The 20,885-nt window shown below is 37.5% G+C and overlaps 1 protein-coding gene across 2 annotated transcripts in view; it reads right to left on the bottom strand.

The window, feature by feature from the left end:
- The window catches only part of LOC113433073 (ALK tyrosine kinase receptor), a 36,040-nt gene extending 15,532 nt beyond the window's left edge, over positions 1-20,508 (bottom strand). The window contains exons 1-5 of one of the 2 annotated variants that reach the window (XM_087934733.1): positions 20,401-20,508; positions 11,958-12,144; positions 6,140-6,230; positions 5,205-5,269; positions 4,413-4,542 (exon numbers count right to left, since the gene is read on the bottom strand). In XM_087934733.1, coding sequence (XP_087790859.1) covers positions 4,413-4,542; positions 5,205-5,269; positions 6,140-6,230; positions 11,958-12,144; positions 20,401-20,407 — 480 coding nt within the window. In that variant the 5' untranslated portion in view covers positions 20,408-20,508. Of the gene's footprint in view, positions 1-4,412; positions 4,543-5,204; positions 5,270-6,139; positions 6,231-11,957; positions 12,145-17,188; positions 17,305-20,400 lie in introns of those variants that run through there. The other variant, XM_087934726.1, reaches the window with a different exon arrangement.
- Between the last annotated feature and the right edge of the window lie 377 nt (positions 20,509-20,885).

Raw genomic sequence — 20,885 nt, 5'->3', positions numbered from 1 at the left:
TTCTATATGCTACTGTCCAGTATAGGTACCTACTTGTTTTAACTGGGAAGATGGGATGACCTTGATGCTTCGGGTGACCTTGCTGAGAAATATACATTTGACATACTCTCCGGATGTTCTTTACTCATCCCTCCCAGGGACACCCCCTTTCCATGCCATGATGAGGAAGCACAGTTGACCTTTGGGGATTGGGGATGATGGAAAATAGACTATATACCTTTTATGTAAAAATGTCATGCAAAGCTTTTGTCACAGTTTGGTTTAATGGAAACAGAAAACCTCTTGTACTGCCTTTTATTTTATGTCTGTTGAAGTAGAAGCTCTTTCTCCACCAAGGGCAATTTAACAGAGTAATTTGTTTGAGATGTGAAGCGTTTGCACCCATTTTGTAGAGAGAGGCAGAGTGCAGGGGTAGCCTTGAAATGCTGAGGAAATTCATTTTCCGGTTCTTGGCTGCTCTTCACCCAGATGAAAGAATGAGGCAGCCAGCTAGAAAGGATGTAGCTGCCATTTGCAGGATCAGGTTGGGAAGAGTTAAAGTAACACCTTCCCTTGTTAGGTCAAACTTTGTAAAAGGTGACTGCAAAACAAATTGATTCCATTGTTCAGCATAATCACCACTCTGAGCACCAAGCTGTACGATACAATGGAGAGAAATAAATGCTTTTCTTCCCCAAAACTTCTCCCAATTGCTTTTCTAATGTACAAAAAGCTTTTAACTGCTTAAGAAATAGTTTTATGTTCTGAGCTTCTGCTCATTTCAGTTCCGAAGATATGAATAGTCTTGTATTTCTACCTCTATTAGCATCATATTCTTGCAGCAATAAGACTTTACCATTAAAAACTTTCTGAATTAAACTGAAATGGACTTGGAGGAGTTGAAAAAAAAAAAGTAAGTCTAGCTAACCAAACCAAACCAAATAGAGTATGGTTTGAGTAGTTTTCAGTTTATCATAACAGGCAGCATTCAGCTTCTTTTGTAGCCATAAGAGCTACTGAAAATGGTGCCTCCAGCATTTAGAAGGAAAATCTTTGTTTAAAGGAAAATTATATGTTCTGTATAATAAAGGGTAATGCAGTGGGCAAGGCATTATGCTGTAAACTGGGAGACTATAAGTTATAGTCCTGCCTCGGCACGAAATCAGTTGGATGACCTTGGGCCAGTCACTTTATCTTAGCCCTAGGAAGGACGCAATGGCAAACCACTTCTGAAAACCTTTGCTAAGAGGTTTCTCCATGTAGTCTTCAAAAATTGGACATGATTAAATGGAAGAAAAAAATAGGTGTCAAAAGTTTATTTGTTTTTTTTTTAAAAAAGCTCCCAATCGCCTAAAAGTAAAACAATGCCAATGCTCATATATCAACATTCTAATTCTAGCTTTACATATGAGCATCTTAACCAGTACTTTTTCTTAACAATACATAATTTGGCTTTGGTTCAGAGGCTTCTAGCATTGATGTGGACCAGTGGTAGAATTCAATTTTTTTTTTACTACTAGTTCTGTGGGCGTGGCTTGGGGGGGCGTGGTAGGGGAAGGATACTGTAAAATCTCCAGTCAAAGGTGGTATTTGCTGGTTCTCCGAACTACTCAAAATTTCTGCTACCAGTTCTCCAGAACTGGTCAGAACCTGCTGAATACCACCTCTGATGTGGACACCTATATACCATGTTCTTTTTCAAATGTGCTATGATCCTTTTGGTCTTCTTTTCATCTCCTCTCATATCCATCCATTAACTTATGTTTCTGCACCTTTAAAGTGTTTTCTGAAACATCTCCACCTTTTTGAACTAGATCTTATCCATCATCTATTAACCTTTCCCCAGAGGTGTTTTTAAAATCTGCTTTAGTATCTTTCTGATGTTACTGTATGAGCAGTTTGGTTTTATTTTGGTTCATGTGGAAGTATGTCTCTTTTAGAGATTTGGTTTGTGCCAAAAAGTTTCGCAGTGCCTAACACATTTCAGCATCTCTGCCTGGTATTATCATTCCAAGACACATCAATTTGCTAATGCATGGGTGTCAAACTCGCTGCGTCATGTTGCTGTCATGTGACTTTTGTGACGTTTTTCCCATTTGCAGAGCTGGGATGGGTGTAGCCTGTGATGCATCCATCGCATGGGCTGCCAGTTTTACACCCCTATTCTAATATCATGGAGCCAATGTGGACCATTACCACTGCTTTCTGTGCATTATCCAGCAGCTTATCTAGATGATGCTTAATGTGAGCAACCTTCACACCGGGGGCATCATGTGATCTACACAAACATCACATATTCACCTCTCTGGATTTGTAATGATTATTAATTTAGGTTTAATGATGTGATTATTTCAGTATCCTATTCTCTTGTTCTCCTCTCTCTCAGCTCCCTTGAAAAATCTCCCTTGCTTCTGTAGACATTTTCTGATCTCTGTTTCTGGTTGCAGACTCTTGGCAACCTCTCCTCTTCCAAGGAATTCTGTCTTCTGTGGTGATATCACTGCACTGCTGCCACATTCCTTAGTGCAGGGTTGTCAAACTCCTGGCCTGTGGGCCGGAGGCGTCACATGCTGGCCATGGCCATGATGGGTTTTGTGAAGGGGAAAAAAGACCCAATACATCACGTGATGCCACTGTGATGTGAGTTTGACACTCCTGCCTTAGTGGAAAATTGCATTCAACAGTTGCAGAAAGGTTGCCTGTTGTAGTCTATGTCTTAAAAGATGTTCATAGATCTGTCTCTGGTTTTATGTTTGCATTTAAACTCATGTGCATGGGAATTCATTTTTTCTGCTTTTCTTGTTCATAGGCTAAGTCTGATGTGAAAGTGATTGTTTAAAAAATGTTTCATTCACAATGAAATGAGTATGTTTTCTTGTTTTTTCCCCTCTTGTCAACTAGAATGCCTAGAAAAACTAGAAACTATGAAGCTAAAAGAACTGAGAATTTTTAGCCTTGAGGAAGAAATGACTGAGCTGTATGTAATAGCACACTTCAATATCTGAAAGGATGATGCACAGAAGGTCAAGACCTCTTTATCACCAAAAGTGCAGGACACAAAACAGTGGATTTAAGTTACAGGAAGCCAAGTCCAATTGAATGTTAGACATGGAAACTAATTACCTACAGAAGTTGTGTTTGCTCCTTTACCCTGAATTTTCAAGGAGAGGCTATGCCACAGATTTAACCACATAGCGTATGCTATAATAAAACGTCAATGGTACACATACACAGAGAGAGAGAGAGAGAGAGAGACATGCCACAACATAATGTACAAAATAATATTGAATAAAATAAAAATATCACCACTAACACTAACAGCAGCAACAGCAGCAACACAATTAACCAATGGTATAATTCTTCAAAGGCTTCTGGAAGAGTTAATTTTCCATGGAAAACCCAAATTACTTATATGTAGAAGGTGCTGGTCACTAGTAGAAAAGACTCTGTACAGCATGGGTGTCAAACTCATGGCACCACATTGCCATCACGTGACATTTCACGACATTTTTCCCCTTCGTGGAGCTGGGGTGGATGTGGCCTGTGTGTGACACATCTGGCTCATGGGCCGCCAGTTTCATACCCCTGGTCTACAGTATAACAGCTTTAAAATCTCATGCTACTATGTTATTAAAATGAACAACAAATCTTTAGATAGCTTGGCATCTTATAGTACATTTTTCAGCGGAGGTGAGGGAACAACACAAAAATGGTGATATGACACCTCAACCATAACAAGGGAATTATATCTTCTTGATTTTATTTCAGCAATGCTGTTTATGCATGAGAAGTAATCCTATATACCTTGAATGTTCAAGGTGCAGAGGATTATTCTTTAGATTCACCAATGGTAGCCCACTCCAAGTAGTCTTTTGTCCTACTTGGAAAACATGAAAACAATGCCTAATTGAGTCAACTGATATAATAACCTTCACTAACCTACTGCTCTCCAGATCATTACTTCCCAGAATTCCCTTTGTGAAGGCTGAATTTGCCCCACAAGCTGGGTAGAATTTTGGTAGAGTTGCACAAGCGAAGAATAGTCCCTGGAATTATATAGTGTTGCTCTTATAGAGGAGTAATGGTTCCTTCTCTTTTAGCGCAGGCTACTCTTTGAATCAGTAGCGGTGCTAGAGTTGGTTCACTTTAAGTGTGAAACATTGGTCCTAAATATATGCTAAATCAACTTTCCTTCAGAGTAACTGCTGGTGAGTTGATCACTTAATCAATCTATTGTTCAGTTCCCTAATCAGTAACATAAGACCTGCTCAATTTAATTGGTCAAAGTACTAAAAATCCTTGTAATGCGCTGCAGCTTTTAAAAACAAATATGGAACATTAGCAAAACGAACTAGGCTACATTTAAGTTAGGTAAAACTTTCAAGGTGAGCTGGAAGCTGAGACTATGCTGAACTATTTGTTTTCTTTCTTACCGGCTTTGGCCGTGTCTCCCTCAGGAAAGATTTCAAGTCTCCTCCAGCCATAAGCTCCAGCAAGATAAAGCGAGGCAGAGCCTGTAAGCTCACTCCAATGCAGCGTACAATATTCTGGTGATTGAACTTGCTGCAAGGAAGATTGAGGGGAAAAGACTTTAAATGCAAAAGACACAGATTGAGCCTTGTGATTTGTTTATCTAACCAAGCCTCCCCCCCCCCCCACACACACTTTTTAGCTCTCTTGCTGACCTGGTGCATTGGACTTCAGTCCCTATCACATTTGGCTCTCAGTGGACATTATAGAATTACAGATCAACATTTGTGTTAAGCCAAATCAATGCAGTATGGTGGTCAAGAGAAAACTGCTGTTAGATTGGAGTATAGAAGAATATTGCAAGCCAACATTCACTAAAATGTTATTCTTTACTACTCTGTGAATTTCAAGTATTCTTATAATTTTAAGAGACTCTTTAACAAACCAGAAAATCTGAGATTTTTAAGATAACCTCAGTGTTATATTTAGGAGATAATCCTAAATTTATCTGTCTTCTGTGGTGATTTTAAACTAATCCTATCTCTTATGAACGATAGTACTGACAGAAGATTATTTTATAAGCAAATTGTGAAGTTTGAAGAAAATAAGGGAAATGCAATTGCTTTGGACAATTTTACTGCATTATATGTGATTCATCTGTATAAAAGCTGGAGAGTAAAAATGACCAGTGCTTTTAATACTGGTATATATGCATTTGAAGTAGAAAAGCAGGCAACCAATTTGAATTAACACACCTTATTATAAGAGCTTCCATTAGGAAATCCAACTCATCTTGCTCTGAGCAAACCTCTGGCAATGTCTAGTCAAGAAAGAAGAGAGGGAAAGTGAAATTTCTTTCATGTGGAAAGTGTTTTAGATATCAACTTTCCAAAGACTATTCTAAGCCATTTAAAAGATACCTAAATCTTTAGAAACTCCCTATTAGAAATTCTCTAGAGAAACTCCATATAAGAAACTCAACTATTTAGCTTTCTGGGTGGAACGATGAGAAATGTAGTTCAACACTATTTGCAGAGTCCAAGTTGAGAAAGATGACATGTTATCAGAAAAAAAACTGGATTTAATACATATGTCTCAGACAATAATCACCACAAACATTTTCTTCCATCACTCAACTATTTTGAGAAAACTTTAGCTTTCAGTTAGCACATCAACAACAACATAGGGGGGTGAACTATTTTGAGAAAACTTTAGCTTTCAGTTAGCACATCAACAACAACATAGGGGGGTGAACTGTGACAGGATAAGGATGTTAAATAGCAAAAGTCTGAACCAACTTCCCAAATGGATAGTTGTATAGGTGCTAGATTAAATGGTCATAATTTCCAACTAGCATGGACAATAGCCACTGATATAGAAGTTATCAGAGTCATAATGACAATACTTTTGGAGAGAAGGGAACATAGTCCAAGTATTTCCTGCTTGGTATCAGTAATATTTGAAAGAACCAGAGTTTCAAAAACACGCCAATGAATTGAAATTAATAACTTTTATGAACTTCAGCAATAATAATCTGAGTGGCAGTTTGGGATTCGTAATACCTCCAATGTCTATAATCAGGAATACATTCACCATTTTTCCCCTCAGAGAAAGTAGAAAATGAACTCAACCGTAGCCCTTTCCTTATGTGACATGTCCCATGAGGCAGATTTGTCTCACTGAAACTTACTTTTACAGCCACTTGAAGAGGAGTGGGGTCAGTGGGGATCCCAATCACCTGGCCTTCATATACTTCCCCAAAAGCTCCATGGCCTAGACCCCTGACAAAACCAGAAGAGGGAAGATGATTTTAACATAACCCAAAGGCACAATTCTTACAATATATATTCTTAAATACCGTATATACTAGAATGTTCAAATAGAAAAGTCTTGGTGTTTTATTAACTGCATTGAACTATTATGTAAATAGTGAGAGATTTCTTAATGCAGTCTTACTATCCAATGTAGGAGCTACTCAAGGGAAATATTTAAAAAAAGAGCTACTCTAAGAGATATTTTTAAAAATAGGAGTCAATTTCACTATGCCCACATAGTCATATCACTGCCAGTCTTTCTTCTTTCATTTGTAATACCAGCAGCTGTTATACACAAAAGAACAACAATTTTTGATATTAGAGAACAAGATTCATGTAACTCTTATCAAGTACCAAATACATAGGTTTACATTGTTTAGGTTTAAAATGGATGAGATTCAGTCATGGTTTTCTATGCTAGAATGGATTTCATTCACATGCCTGTAAGGAAGTTCAATATTTAAATATTCTATGAAAGAAAAGGCATCATTGCAGGTTAAAAAAAAAACCCAAGCACAGCAGGATATCAACTATGTTAGAATCTTTTCCCACTGAAATGCTAGATCTTCTTATTCTTTCAAGTTATACAGACCTTGAAAGATAAGAACCCATATTCTGGATCCTGAAATAAGCAGGAATCAAGACAGCACATATATTTAAACAGAGGAGAACTGCCTATTTCCCAGTTATCTGAAATAACTGCAGTTTTCATATTATCTGTAAAAAGAAGCCTCATGGATAATATATTACTGTAGAGTGTGTTATTCTAAAATTTAGAAATTAGCAAATCAGGGTAATAAAAACTACATTACAAATGCAAGTTGGCATGCCAGCCAAGGCTGATTAGAAGGCACTCTTAGAAATGCCTAAAAATATTGTGGAACTGTTAGCGCCAATTTATTGGCTCTCACATAGTCAATAATTACATTCCAGTTCTAGTTCATTATTTTTTACTGCCTCCAGTGAATTAGGTGGGAAAAGTACTAGAATGCCATAGTTTCCAAAAGAGATAGGTATGCTAGTTTTTTTTGTACTAAGAAAAACAAACCAGCAAGCAATGTCAGAAATTCAACCACACCACCCCTAAATCTTGTGACATCTAAAACCTGATTCTTTTTATAATATGTACATTGTGATTGCTTCATGGCAACATCTCTCTTCAGTAGTGCCATCCAGAAACCATTTCAACAATATAATAAATAAGTAGAATGCAGTTGATCTTATTAATGTTGGCACCAACGGAAACTCCACTCTACCTCCATGTACAGGGTTAGTTTTCAGAAAGCAAGCAGCTGATTAGAAGCATTAAAATCTTTCTTTGCATTGTAGACAATGTCTATGTTGATTGTTACTCTGCTTATTTTAGAATTAAAAAAAGGAAACAGGCCATCTGCATCCTATATGCAGGAGCCCTGGTGGTGCAGTGGTTAAGTGGTTATGTGTAGGATTGCAGGCATGCTTTGCCCAAAGTCTGGAGTTCAATCCTGACAGAGCTCAAGATTGACTCAGCCTTCCATCCTTTTGTGGACAGCAAAATGAGGGTCTGAAAATAAAGCCATTTCATGTAAGCCACCCAGATAGTACTGTAAAGCAGACCTAAATGCTATTGCTGTTGCTACATGTTTAACCTCAGTTTGAACCTCACCAGCTTCAAGGAGATCTTGAAAAGAAGATGGAACCAAATAGGAGGGACTTTATAGGACAATAGCAACAAGGGCAAAGAGATGTCTCAAAATGTTATCTTCTGTTCAGCCTTGATCCTTAATATGGCATTCAAATTAAGGACTAAGGGGAAGGTATGAAAGAAGTTTGGATCAGATGGAAACTATATTATGCAGTCATTTCATCTGGTGCCACTAATTCTAAACCCAGGTATTCAGAACAAAACTACAGTTGCTTGTGTTAAAAATAATGCTGAGTGGCACAGAAACATGAATCAAATCAAATCCCTCCTGTGTCTCTCCTGACAGATGTCACCCATCCAAATGACCATATTGATCTCTTTGTCAACTGCTCTTGCAATTGTTAACTACAGTCCTCTGGTTGTAATATTAGCCTTTTATGTCCTTAAACTGGAAAGAAATAATTTTATATTAGATGTAAGATTCATTACATCTGGGCCTAAACATTATTGCTGTAGACCAGGGGTCCCTAAACTTGGCAGCTTTAAGACTTGTGGACTTCAACTCCCAGAATTCTGTGAGTTGAAATCTACAAGTCTTAAAGTTGCCAAGTTTGGAGACCTCTGCTGTAGACACTGCGCAAGTTTCATAAAGAGGATTGGAGGGTTAATTATTTAGGAAAATTGAAAAAAAAACCTAATAAATAAATCATACACCTTTCTATTATATATATTCTCCCGTGTGCTCATTATACAGATTTTCTGTCACTGTTCATTTCAGGATTCAATTAATAAAAGTGTTAAAAAAATATTGTACATGCAGCAACAACCAAATCCCAAGAGGTAGTTATATGTTCAGAAGCATAACATGGTTGGGGGATTGTTGAGTTGAAACATTTGCAAACTTTTTAAAGGCATTTTTAAAAAAATATGTAGGGCTGCTTATAGGGTATTAAAGGGGAAAGTGAGTTCTTTCCATGTGTGTAGAAATAGTAAAATTTGGCTGGTTTTATACGGATAGGAGAGAATAACAATCACTCTTCAAAACTGCAGGAAACAGCAAGAAACTGAAAAAAGAGGACATCACAGATAACCCCCTTCCAAGAAAAGCAACTGTGGGAAAACACAAGATAAAAAAAATGAATTCATTTTTTATTCCACAAACTAATATAAAGAGGGAAGAAGAGGATGGTTTTTCTGAGCCTCGTAGCATTGTCTTGAAAAGCTGATCTTGCAGAATTTTATAACTAGAACTTATAAAATCAATACCCAATAGTGGAATGATGAGTTATCAAGAGGCTTTCTTCTTCAGTTCTTTTCAATGTTTGATTTAGTTTTATGTTTAAATAGTATTACTTTTGTTCCTAGTATATTGCATACTTTCAAAATGCAATTTCTCACAAAGTGAAAAGTGCCGTAGTTGGTTTTTCCTAAGAAAACTATCAGCATACTTTGTGCACAGTGTCTGTAGAGCAAAATAAGAAGGATCAATGTTAAGGTCAGTGGTCTGGAAGGATGGAAAGCTAAGCACAGTTCAAATGGAAGAGGCAGAAGTTTTACAATTTTGTACAATCATGTGACATTTACTAACAATATTTGGCAGAAAGCGGGATAGCACCTATCTTCATTACCAGGTTACCCTGAAAAGAAAGAAATTGACCTGTGATTCTCCTGCATTGTATATCCACGTATATATATATGTGTGTATCAATGTGTGTGTGTGTTTGTGTGTGTGTTATATAATCCTTCCAGATTAAAAAAAACTTTATAGCATCTTCCAAGTAGTTCAAATGGGACACTATTGAAGAGGGTTATTTTTTAAAAAGCTCCTTTCTATATTTTCCCAATATAAATTCCCCCAGTCTTCTCACTTGCTTAAGAGACTTGCTTTGAAAGAAGTACAGTTTAGTGGCAGAGAAAGGGTCCTGAATATGGATGGATGTGACACTATCACAGGGGTCTTCAAACTTGACAGCTTTAAGACGTGGACTTCAACACTCAGTTTTCCTCCTCCAGTCCTGTTAGCTCAGGAATTCTGGGAGTTGAAGTCAGTAGAAAATGACTTGAATAGGTTTTCTGAGAAAAAAAAAATCTGTCCATGTCTCTAGCTGCCAGAATATGAATTAAACAGTCAAGTGATCTGATTGGGTAGAAGGTAACTACACATTTAAACAATAAATATCTGGATTGTGCCCTAGGAAATAGGAATACTAGGAATTTCAGGTGGAAAATTAAATAGTAAAAATGACAGAGAAAAAAACATTAGCCTGCCTCTGGAAAAAATAGTAACTGTAGTCAGAATCAGTCTCCACAGGATATCTTTAGTAAGGAAGTATTGTGTGGTTTGTCTTTGTAAGGCATAGTGACATGGCTATTATACACACACACACACACACGCACACACACCCATAGGTCTAGGTGTGTTCGGGTCTTTTCCCATGTAAGATTAAGAGTATCTCTTAATCTTACATGGGAAAAGACCCGAGCACACCTAGACCTACATACCTGTACCTGTGAAAATCTATGAAAATACACACACACACACACACACACACACACACACACACACATGTGTATGGTATTCAGCTTTGTTCAGATATTTTCCCATGTCATTATAGTTGTGCTTTTAAAGTTGTAACGTTTCGGGTTTAAAAGCACAACTATAAAACTTTAAAAGCACAGCTATAATGACGTGGGAAAATACCCAAACAAAGTTGAATACCATACATAATACAAAACTTATATATATATATATATATATATATATATATATATATATATATATATATATATGTATATATATATCTGTGTGTGTGTGTGTGTGTGTGTGTGTGTGTGTGTACACACATATATATATGTTCTGTTTCGCCTTTCCTCTTTCCCAAAATATGAAAGAGTACAAACTCACACCAACATAGGCAGGCAAGCTGGCTCGGACTTCACAGTGTTAATTCTTTGGAACTGATAATATTCTTGGTATTCCCACAAGAAGAAGAAAAGCTGAAGTCAAGTTAAACTTTGTCCTGTACAAAGTTTCAGGAGAAAACACACCCACTTTTATCCCCTGTGGGGTGTCGCTTAATGACTCAGCTCACTCTCTGACTCTCCCACACCTCCTACGTTGCTGCTCACGTTTCTCCCTACGACGGTGCTTAGGATTGAGCCAACACTCTTCCTCTTTACTCTCTGTCAGGAGCTGCTCCAATATGCCTTCCTCCTGATTAATCTCAGACTGTTCCTCTCGGTTGTCTGATGGAACCTGAGGCATTATCAGGGAGGAAGGTCCTGGGAAGGAAGGCATTCCCAGTTCCTCATCATCATCTTCCAGGTCTTCTTCCTCTGACAGCACAGGCTCGGGAATCGGGGCCACAACACACACACGCACACACACACATAATTTTTCTGTGGAACACAATTAGCAGAGTCCTATTGGATGTATGTCTTGCTTATGAAATTCACAGACCTCTAATAGGCTTTGTGGGAATAGGCTGGGCTCTGCCAGTAGGGTTCTTCTTATGCGGTATCTATATATTTTATTATGTAAGCTTTTCCATCCAGAATCAAATAAGCCATGTGGTAAAGGTTTTGCTTTGTCTTTCATGCCCCTCCTGAGTAGATACAATACATTAGAAGCAGTGCTTGAATTATATTACACTTTCTAGACATTTGATTAAGGTTTTGAGTACAGTTGTTGATGTTTTGCTTTCTTAGTGAATTAGGGCTGCATGGCATGCCAGCAATTAGGCATTATTACCCTGTAAGTTTACAAGTCAAAATGACCTTGCAGCTACCAATAATGTATTAAACTGAAACTGTTTCTGAATCTCACTGTCTTTAAAATAAATGGACTTCAACTCCTAGAAAAGATGACCTTTTCAATCAATCACAGGAAACAGATTTAACTGTCAATCTTAAGAACGGCTAGATCAGACTAGAAATTCAGATTTCAACTATATTCTCCACTCCATTTGAGACTTTTGAGAGTAAACAAAAGGTGCACACATGTGAATTGGTGTGCCCACATTTCTAGCAGACTAAATGTGAACATAAGGAAGCCAGGCAGATTGGTTTACCTTATCAAAGAAATATTTTTCCGGGGCACCTCTTTGAGGTCACTAATGGAAGTAGTTTTTCCTGCAAAGCAGTAATTGGGGTTATAGTCTGTCATAATTGTAGAAGTGCGCAGCTTGCTCAGCTTGTACTCAGGGCTCTGTAACTCCATCTGCACAGCTTGCAGCTCTTGGTGTTTCCGCCGATACACTAGAAAAAGTAAGAGAATCAGGAATGGGATTAAGAAATGCCATAAGGTTAAAAGCACACAAAGATACATGGGGATTGTGTTGTGCAGACTGACTTCAAGAGTGACAGGCAAGAGTGAGACTTATAGAATAAGGCTACATACTCACCAATAACTATTTGTGAGATATTGGGGATAAAGAAAAAGGTTTTATGTGGAGCACTGTTCAGGGAAATAATGGGTTTGGCATAACTACATGATTGTAACCACTAAAAGAGAAGACTAATCCAGAGAAGACTAATCCAGAATTTGCATGTGATTTCTGCAAGGAGGAAGATTTGAGATCTTAACAGAATAACAGAGTTGGAAGGGACTTTCTAGGTCATTTAGACCAGGGGTCTCCAACCTTGACAACTTTACGACTTGTGGATGCGCACTGGTTGAGAGTAGTAAAGCTCCTACAACTTCTGAACGTGAGCAATCTTCAACAGTTTGCTATGAACAGTGAGCTACTAACATATCATGATTATAATGGAAATAAAAAGTACTTTTATTGCCAGCCCCTCAATGTACCTAATCAAATGGGAGAAAGAGGTCCGAGGTACTTCAGAATTTCTTAGCAACCAGAATCCCTTGAAGTTAATGCTTCAGGTACCAAATGCTATTTTTTTTAGTGACAGCCTTCCCAGAAACAGGAAAGTTGGAAGGCTTCTTTGTCACCAGGTCAGAATGATGAGGTGCTTAGAGGAAACAGCATTGCAATTTCGTGAAAACACTACCGGGAAAGGATGACAATTTGCTAAAATTTTATTGTTTTAGGGGAATGTTTGTCTCAGACTTTGATCCAGCAGTTATCCCCAAGGACACCCAAAGTAGTTGTTCTCTGGTTGAGATGTTGCAACAACAACATGGACTTATAATGGGAACATTTATGCGGTTAAGTCTTACCCTCTGCTTGGTGCAGAAATTCAAATTAAAGCATCTCTGATCTGTCCAATTTCTTTTGAATGCCTCCTATGTAGAGGAATTCATAATCTGTCTCTTAGCTCTTACAGTCAAATTGCTCTTACTATAAGAAGTATTTTTGAAATTTAACTGGAATATTTCTTCCTGTAATTTTAAACTATTATTTCTTGTTCTATATTTTGATATGACAGATTTGATGGAGGTCTCTCTCTGGAAATAAATAAATATGATGAATAGATCTTTGTATGATATCTTCAGGTATTTGAGGAGTACATTCATATTTGTCCATAGTCTTATGAAGGCTAAATATTTTCCTTTTACTACAGTCTCCCTTTATAATTCTCCTTATTACCTTTGCTGCCCTTTACAGACCCCATTGTCAAATACTCCTTCCCTGTGAGGGAGTCAACTTGGGGTTGCTGTTTGCTCTTTTGGAAACTAGCTGCATTCATGCAGAAAGGCCTCTCTCTTGCATTCATACCTTCCCTCATAAGATAACTCGTTACTCCCAAGCACCCAATATGGTTACTCCCAAGCACCCAAGCTCTCCTTGATTGTTTCAAGAATGTGGTAATGTCCAGAGGCAGCCTCACTGAACCCAAGCCTTTAGCTTACAAAAGCAAATGCCAAAAACAGAGTGTGGAAAGTGGGATGGATGTAGGAGGAAAAATGATGAGCAAAGTGAGTGGTGTTGAGGTAATTCCCCGTTAGGAGAATGAGCGCATACAGAGAGACGTATAGAGAATAGTGTTTGAATAATACACACACAGCATACAGATACACTGTACAGTAAACGTAGGGTTTTACTTTCAATAAAGGTTTGAGCAAAGTTCAAAATAGGCAGTCCAAAGTCATTCACACATTAAATCCGTCAGTTTTCAATCCAGGGATAATTCAATAACAAAGTCCAGTGTCAAAAGCAGTTCAGTAACAGACTTACATTAAACCCAGGAATATCAGTCAATTAGGAAAAATGGAGGAACGGCAATCCTTTCCAACAGAAGGAAACAGAAATACACTCACACTCTCTTCTGAGATTCAGACTAAGACAACCCAGGTTTCTGGCTTTATCTTATGGCCATTTGAGAAACCACACCTAATTACAGTTTGGCATTTTCTTAAAGATACAGTTTTAAAATGTTTATCCTGGTTTATATATTTCTAACCCAAATAGCTGTTAGATGACTCATATTCCTAACAAGTGGTTATCTCCAAAGGTGAGAAATGGAGGCAATGTCTGGAGATTGGCAGCTGTTACAAGCAGGCAACAGGACTCATTCAACTGCCTGAATCACATGCTATGATGAGCAGGACATTCTGGTAGGAGTCCTGCATGGAGCTTGGAATTTTGCCAAGAGCTTGGTAGCTATTAGAAAAGGAGTTGCCGCATTGAGACAGCACTTCATCCCAACTAGAACTTTTGGAAAAAGGCAAATGTATGCTACTTTGTAGGATTTGAGATTTTTGTTTGAACTGAATATTGAAAGACAGAGTACAAAGGACTGAGTATTAAATACATATTTTTGTGGCAACTTCATCTGGTCTCGAATGTTGATTCAGAGCAATAGCCTGTTGCTGGGGAAGATGTGTATTGCAATAAAGCATTTACGTACAGATTTGCTATGTCATGGTACGTCAAGTCCTTGGAAAGCAAAGAACCTCACATGGTGTTGTGTCCACAATTAGGCTCCAGTTGAATTTAACCAATGAATAATGATGTGGAACTATAAATTGACTGATTCAGGTTTCTTTCTAACATTCTAAAGTCAGAGAGGATGTGATAGAAATTCACATGGGTGAAATTCACATTGTCTGTCCCCAGAAGATAGAGCAGGAAGGGATACCTTAAAATTATCTTGAAGTATCTTTGCAATTGTTCTGATTCATGCTCTCAAAAGATAGCATATTTCATGAGTCAGCCTGTCTAGTTGGTCCATATCAAATTACATATCTACCAACTACTACAATTCTTTTCCTTGTTATTCCTCTGATCCTCAGAGGTCTAGCTGGTCATTACCTTTTAAATATGATCTAGTGTTCTGTTTTATTTTGTTTTTGTTTTCCCTATGAGGGCCTGAAAACTGTATTCAATGATATGAAATATCATTTGAACTTTAGTTTTGGTTTTTATTCTCCAAAAGAATCTATTGCTGTCAGCAGTAGACTTAAACCCGGGAAGTGGGAGACTCATTTACTTTTTTTTAAATAATTACTTACTGTATAGGTAGTCCTCGGCTTTCAATAATTCATTTAGTGACTGTTCAAAGTTACAACAGCACTGAAAAATGTGACTTATGAACCTTTTTTCAGTTATGACTTTTGTAGCGTCCCTATGATCATGTGATCAAAATTCAGATGCCTGGCAACTGATTCCTGTTTATGACCATTGCTGTCTTCCAAGGTCATGAGATTGCTTTTTGCGACCTTCTGACAAGCAAACTCCAATTCATTTAACAACTGGGTTACTAACTTATCTACTGCAATGATTCACTTAACAAGGGTAGTAAAATGGAGAAAAACTCACTTAACAAATGTCTCACTTAACAACATAAATTTTGGGCTCAAATTGTAGTCATAAGTCGAGAAGTACCTATATACAGTCCTAGAGTGCTTAGGATAAGATGATGCTGTCTGTCTGTCTTATAGTGCAATCAAAATTTTTAATGCTTATCATTCCTATTATTTAACAAATGTTCCCAAGATTGTCTCAAAATTGCATTGGCCCCTGGATACCTTTATATGTTTATCAGGTTAATAGGAGATAATAACTATCAGTAACATTCTAAACTTGGTCTCTTCTGAATAATAAAACAGCCTTAAAAATGCAAATCTGTTGCAGGATGAATAAACCATGTCCTTCCCTAAAAAGTGTTCTCTCCTGCTAGCAAAACTGAAATGGTATTTCTGCTTTGTGAGATCAGACAATACCTGCAAGGGTTTGAATCCCCTTCTACAATTTTCATAAGTATTTTCTCATCTGAACTTTGAGATGATTCATACAAAACATAAAATAAGGACATATGTGTAAATATTGGCAGTATTACAAAAATATTTTAGAGCCTATTTTTATTGCTAGTTTTCCAATATTATTTTGCCTTTGTGAAGTTCTTGAGGTTTTCTTTTTTAAAAGGAAATAAATAACTTTATATGGTCTTCAGACTTCAACTAGCCTCTGTTCTAACCTTTCAAAATCCTGTGGGAGCAATACATGCTGTGTGGGGTGGGTGGGAATGGTGGAGAAGTAGAGTGTAGATCAAAATTAATTGGACATGTAAAAAGTTACTTTAAAAGAGTAATTGGAACTGGGCACAAAATTTCCCACAGCACGTTCTTGATTCTGGGAAATTTAACCCTGTGCTGTGTTGTAGATTTTGCCACAGTGACATTATTTCTGTTTCAACCGATAAATTACTAGGCTGTGTGCAAGATGTAGGACAGGATTTGAGAAACCAATTATAATTTCTCCCAATAAAGAATGATGGCTTTTAAAAGTCAAATAAAATATTCATTCAAAATTTTGTAATGAGAGTATAAGAAGTTAATGTCTTTGGGGACGGGGAGGGAGGAGGGGGATGAAGCAGCTAGAAAATATCGCAATCTGCCCACACACATATAGTGGGTTTTTTTTAATTTCTAAAAAGATAATTAAAGCCTACCTGTTAATTATTGTATTTGCTCTGACTCCAGAAATTTACATCTAATCTGTTGGCTGTTTGGAGAAAAAATGACTGTCTATCATGTCACAGGCAGGATCTAATCCTGGAATCATATTCTATGGTCCAAAGTAACGAGACCATATTTTTCCAGGTTTGAATCTTGCCTCTCTAATGAATTCATAAGATGATCCTAATTAAATCTTTATTGCTTATTCTCACCTTCCCAACCACAATAATAAGAATTACAAAGCTGGCCTGTTCTGCATAATGTTATAAGGATTGCAGAGAAGAATATATCTGAAGGGTTTTAAGACTGTTATTCACAATTTTACTTGAAATGTTGCTTGTGATGACCTGGGGTCTGGCACAAAGGAGTGGCATAAAGTCAGATAATCAGTAGGAAACCCTTTATTAGCTCCAACCTTGCCCCCAGTGTCCTGGTTACCTTCTGGCTGGAGAAAAACTCCCCCAGGAACAGTCTTTGGCTGCAGAAAATCAAATCCAAAATGTGGTCAACAAAAACTGTAGCTATAAGTCCAATCAAGGCAAAATGAGGTAATTATTCCGATAGGGCAGGAGCAAGAATTCCAGATGTGAAAGCACAGCAATAAATCAACACGGTTGGGAAGACGCCAGGAACACAGATAAGCAAAATCAACACAAGATAAACTCACATTTGGTCCAGCAGCTTCTGCACTCAAAAAATGTGATGGATTGGTGGGTGCGGGGGAATGGATTTTTAAATTTCTTTTGGGAGGGAAAACCGGGAGCTCTCCGATTTGGGTTTTCCCAGATGTGCCAATATGACAACTCTAATAAAATGGAACTTTGAGAAAATGCTTGCCTTGGAGTTTATTGGGTTGGAGTTTGTTAGTTGGAATGCTGACAATGAGAAGTGGGCTGGAATGTATTGTTAATTTATCAGCCACCTCCAATGTGAAAACCCCTCCTTTGGAGCCCCTAGCCAACTGGCAGAGATGACCCCACTTGGGGTGGGAGGGTAAGATGTTCCAGAGGACAGATGCAATGGCATCTAAATTGCAACAATATTTAAAATAATTAAAATGAATACCTTTTCATGTCATTTAGTCAATTAAGCAGCCTTACCAACCTTGTGCCATTGAAATGCATTGGGATCATAGTAACAGAAATATCACCAAGCTTAGCCTTGAGGGCACTAGATTACACAGTTGATACATAGCAGGAAATGTCTCTGCCTCTTAAGTCCTGCCATGTTGCCTTATTGTGGCAGAGATGTGTGTATATTCCAGGAAGGAGTAAGCAGAGAACAGCAAGAATGTATGTCAAGAGCATATACTCCCAGCAGGGTCACCCAAGCTATGCACATCATCCCATCTGACTAGTAAAAGTAAGCAGGAAGGCAAATGATTATTTAGTAACAATTTCAAAGGCATCCATTGCAAACAGCATGAGAAAAGGCAGTTATAAACCACTCTTGTATTTCATCAGGAAAACCATACAGATATACAAAATAAAGTAATTGACAATATAGTGCCAAATGATGGGCTCCTCAAGTTGACTGGCATTCACCATATTACTGAGGAACAACTGAGGATCTTTCAGAGTAATAATGGTACTTCTGCAGTTATAATAAAGCTTTAGGGATGTCTAGTTGCTGATGTTGCATGCAGAAAAATATCAAGTTGCAACTGTGAAGTCACAGTGGAAATGTGGAATGTAAGAAACTTGAATATGAGAAAACTCTGCACAATGGAAGATGAAATGCCTCTATAAGAGACTGTTATCTTAGGTATGAACTAATTGAAATGGATTGGAATTGGATACTTTCAGTCAGAAATCCATATTGTTTATTAATCAGGATGTGAAAAACAAAGAAGGATCAGCACCGCTTTCATGGTCCAAAAAGATATAACAAAGACAGTACATGGTACAATGCAGTCAATGACCAAATAGTATCAATTAGATTCGGCATATATTGCTTATCTAAGTTTATGCCCCATCAACCAAGAAGAGGTGGTTGATGAGTTTTATGTCAAGTTTAAGCTAGAATTAACAGAACATATGCAAGCAAGATGTTTCTTTGTGGTTGGAGAGACTGAAATCCAAAGTTAGAAATAATAAGGAGGAAAACATAGAACTATATAGCCTAGGAAAAGAAAAAAGAAGAAGAATGACTTATCAGTCTGATTTATTTGTTTCTTTATTGCTAACAGTTCTTGAAACAACCAAAACAATGGTTGCAAACATGGACGTCACCAGATGGACTATACAAATACCTGTTTATATTATTAATATAAAGGCTCACTTATAATACCAATGTTGTGGTCAGGACTAATTGAGAGCTATGTGGATGTTCCAAGTCAAGATAAAGTAGTCGAACAAAGCCAGACAGTTTGCACGATAGGATCTTGACTAGATACTCACCATTTTCAGGGAGAATAACAGGAATTGTTTTGTAGTCCTGAACCTCATTGATAGGAAACCTCATTGATAGGAACTATGGAATGAAATCAAAGCAGTTATTAAGGATGAATGAGAGACTGCCAAAGATCAAGAAACAGAAGAAAGCATACAGCATGTCAGAACAGACAATGGGAATTGCCAAGGAGAAAAGAGAAGCCAGAGCCAAGAAGGACAAAAATCTTAAAAAGGAAAACAAGAATTTCAGAGTGCTGTTAGAAGAGGTAAGAAACAGTATTACAATGTCATCTGTAAAGACATTCAAGATGGAAACAGACATCGAAAAACAAGGAAAGTCTTCCAAAAGACCTCCAAACTCAGAGAGAAGGTTCCAACTTGGAATTGGTCCACTAAGGAATGCCAATGGACAGATAGTAATTGCTTTGAATTAGATCGAACAAAGATGGAAGGTGTTTACTGAAATTCTGTACAATAAAGATATCAACATCCAAGATATCTTAGAAGATATTCCTTTTTACCTCTAGCACTAGAAGATGATGTTAGACTGGCATCCCAGTCATTAACAAGGTGGAAGTCTAAAGGAATTGATAGAATATCTATAAAAATATGGCAAGCAATGGAAGAAAAATCAGTAAAGGTTCTAACTTAATTATGCCAGCAAATGTGGCGAATGACATACTTGGCAACAGATTGGAAGAGGTCAATCTATATACAATAACTGAGAAAGGAGACTTAACAGAATGAGGACTATTGTACAATATTCCACAAAACTGAACTGTGTAAAAGTAGAATGAAAAGAGCATCGACATTTTTGAATTTTGATGTTGGAGAAGACACTTGAAAATATCACAGATAGCAGAAGAAACAAACAAATGAACCATAGAAAAACTCAGTGTAGAATCCTTACTTGAGGCACAAATGTAATTTATATGGATAAATTAGATATTGTGAATGTGGTATGCCAAGACTCCCTTGAGTAGCCCATAATCCTGGGAAAAGTGGAAATAGAAGTTGATGTTCAGCAGAAAGATGGATGGACTCAATTATAGTGGCAATAGGTACACCATTGGGAGTTCTGAAGATCCTATTTGGGGTTAGATCATCCTGGAGAAGATCATTGTCACTAAGAATCAACACCAACTTGATGGCACATAATCAATCAATCAATCAATTAGCCAGCTGGCCAGCCAGTCAGTCAGTCATTCAATGAATTATGTGGATAATTTATACATTGGGTGTGAACAAAAAACTCACCTATCATAATCCCCGAGAAGGCTAGAATAAGTCCAGCAACCAGAGCTGAAGTCACTACTGACAAGACCAAAGAAAGAGGAGGATTCTTGGTGGGCAGGATCAGTTCATCTGGAATATAAACATGACAACACATTAGTTATTTTCAGCTTCTCTTCCTGTTACCTTTCCCTTAAAAAAAAAAAATCTGTATCTGTAGAAAACTTCCAACCCCACATGTTTTTGTACTAGTAAAAAAGAAGTTTTGGATGCACACATTTAAAAATGTAGTGTCATGTGGAGGTAGGTATCTAGTATCATTGCACAAATGATCAATTAAACTTCCACAATGAGCTGCCCTAATTTTTTTTTTTTGCCACTGTAATCAGAATCCAAAATCAGCAATGGAGTCTGATTGGGGGTAATCCAACATAGTCAGAGAGCAAAATGTTTAAAGTTTGTAATGCAATGTCTTACCTATGCAAGAAACACCATCATTAGCCAACACA

This window comes from Pseudonaja textilis, chromosome 1 (assembly GCF_049901715.1).
Source record: "Pseudonaja textilis isolate UNSWEBS1 chromosome 1, rPseTex1.2, whole genome shotgun sequence".
NCBI classification, from domain to species: Eukaryota; Metazoa; Chordata; class Lepidosauria; order Squamata; family Elapidae; genus Pseudonaja; species Pseudonaja textilis.
The sequence above is the reverse complement of the archived record's forward strand: the minus strand, read 5'-3'. Positions and strand labels throughout refer to the sequence as shown.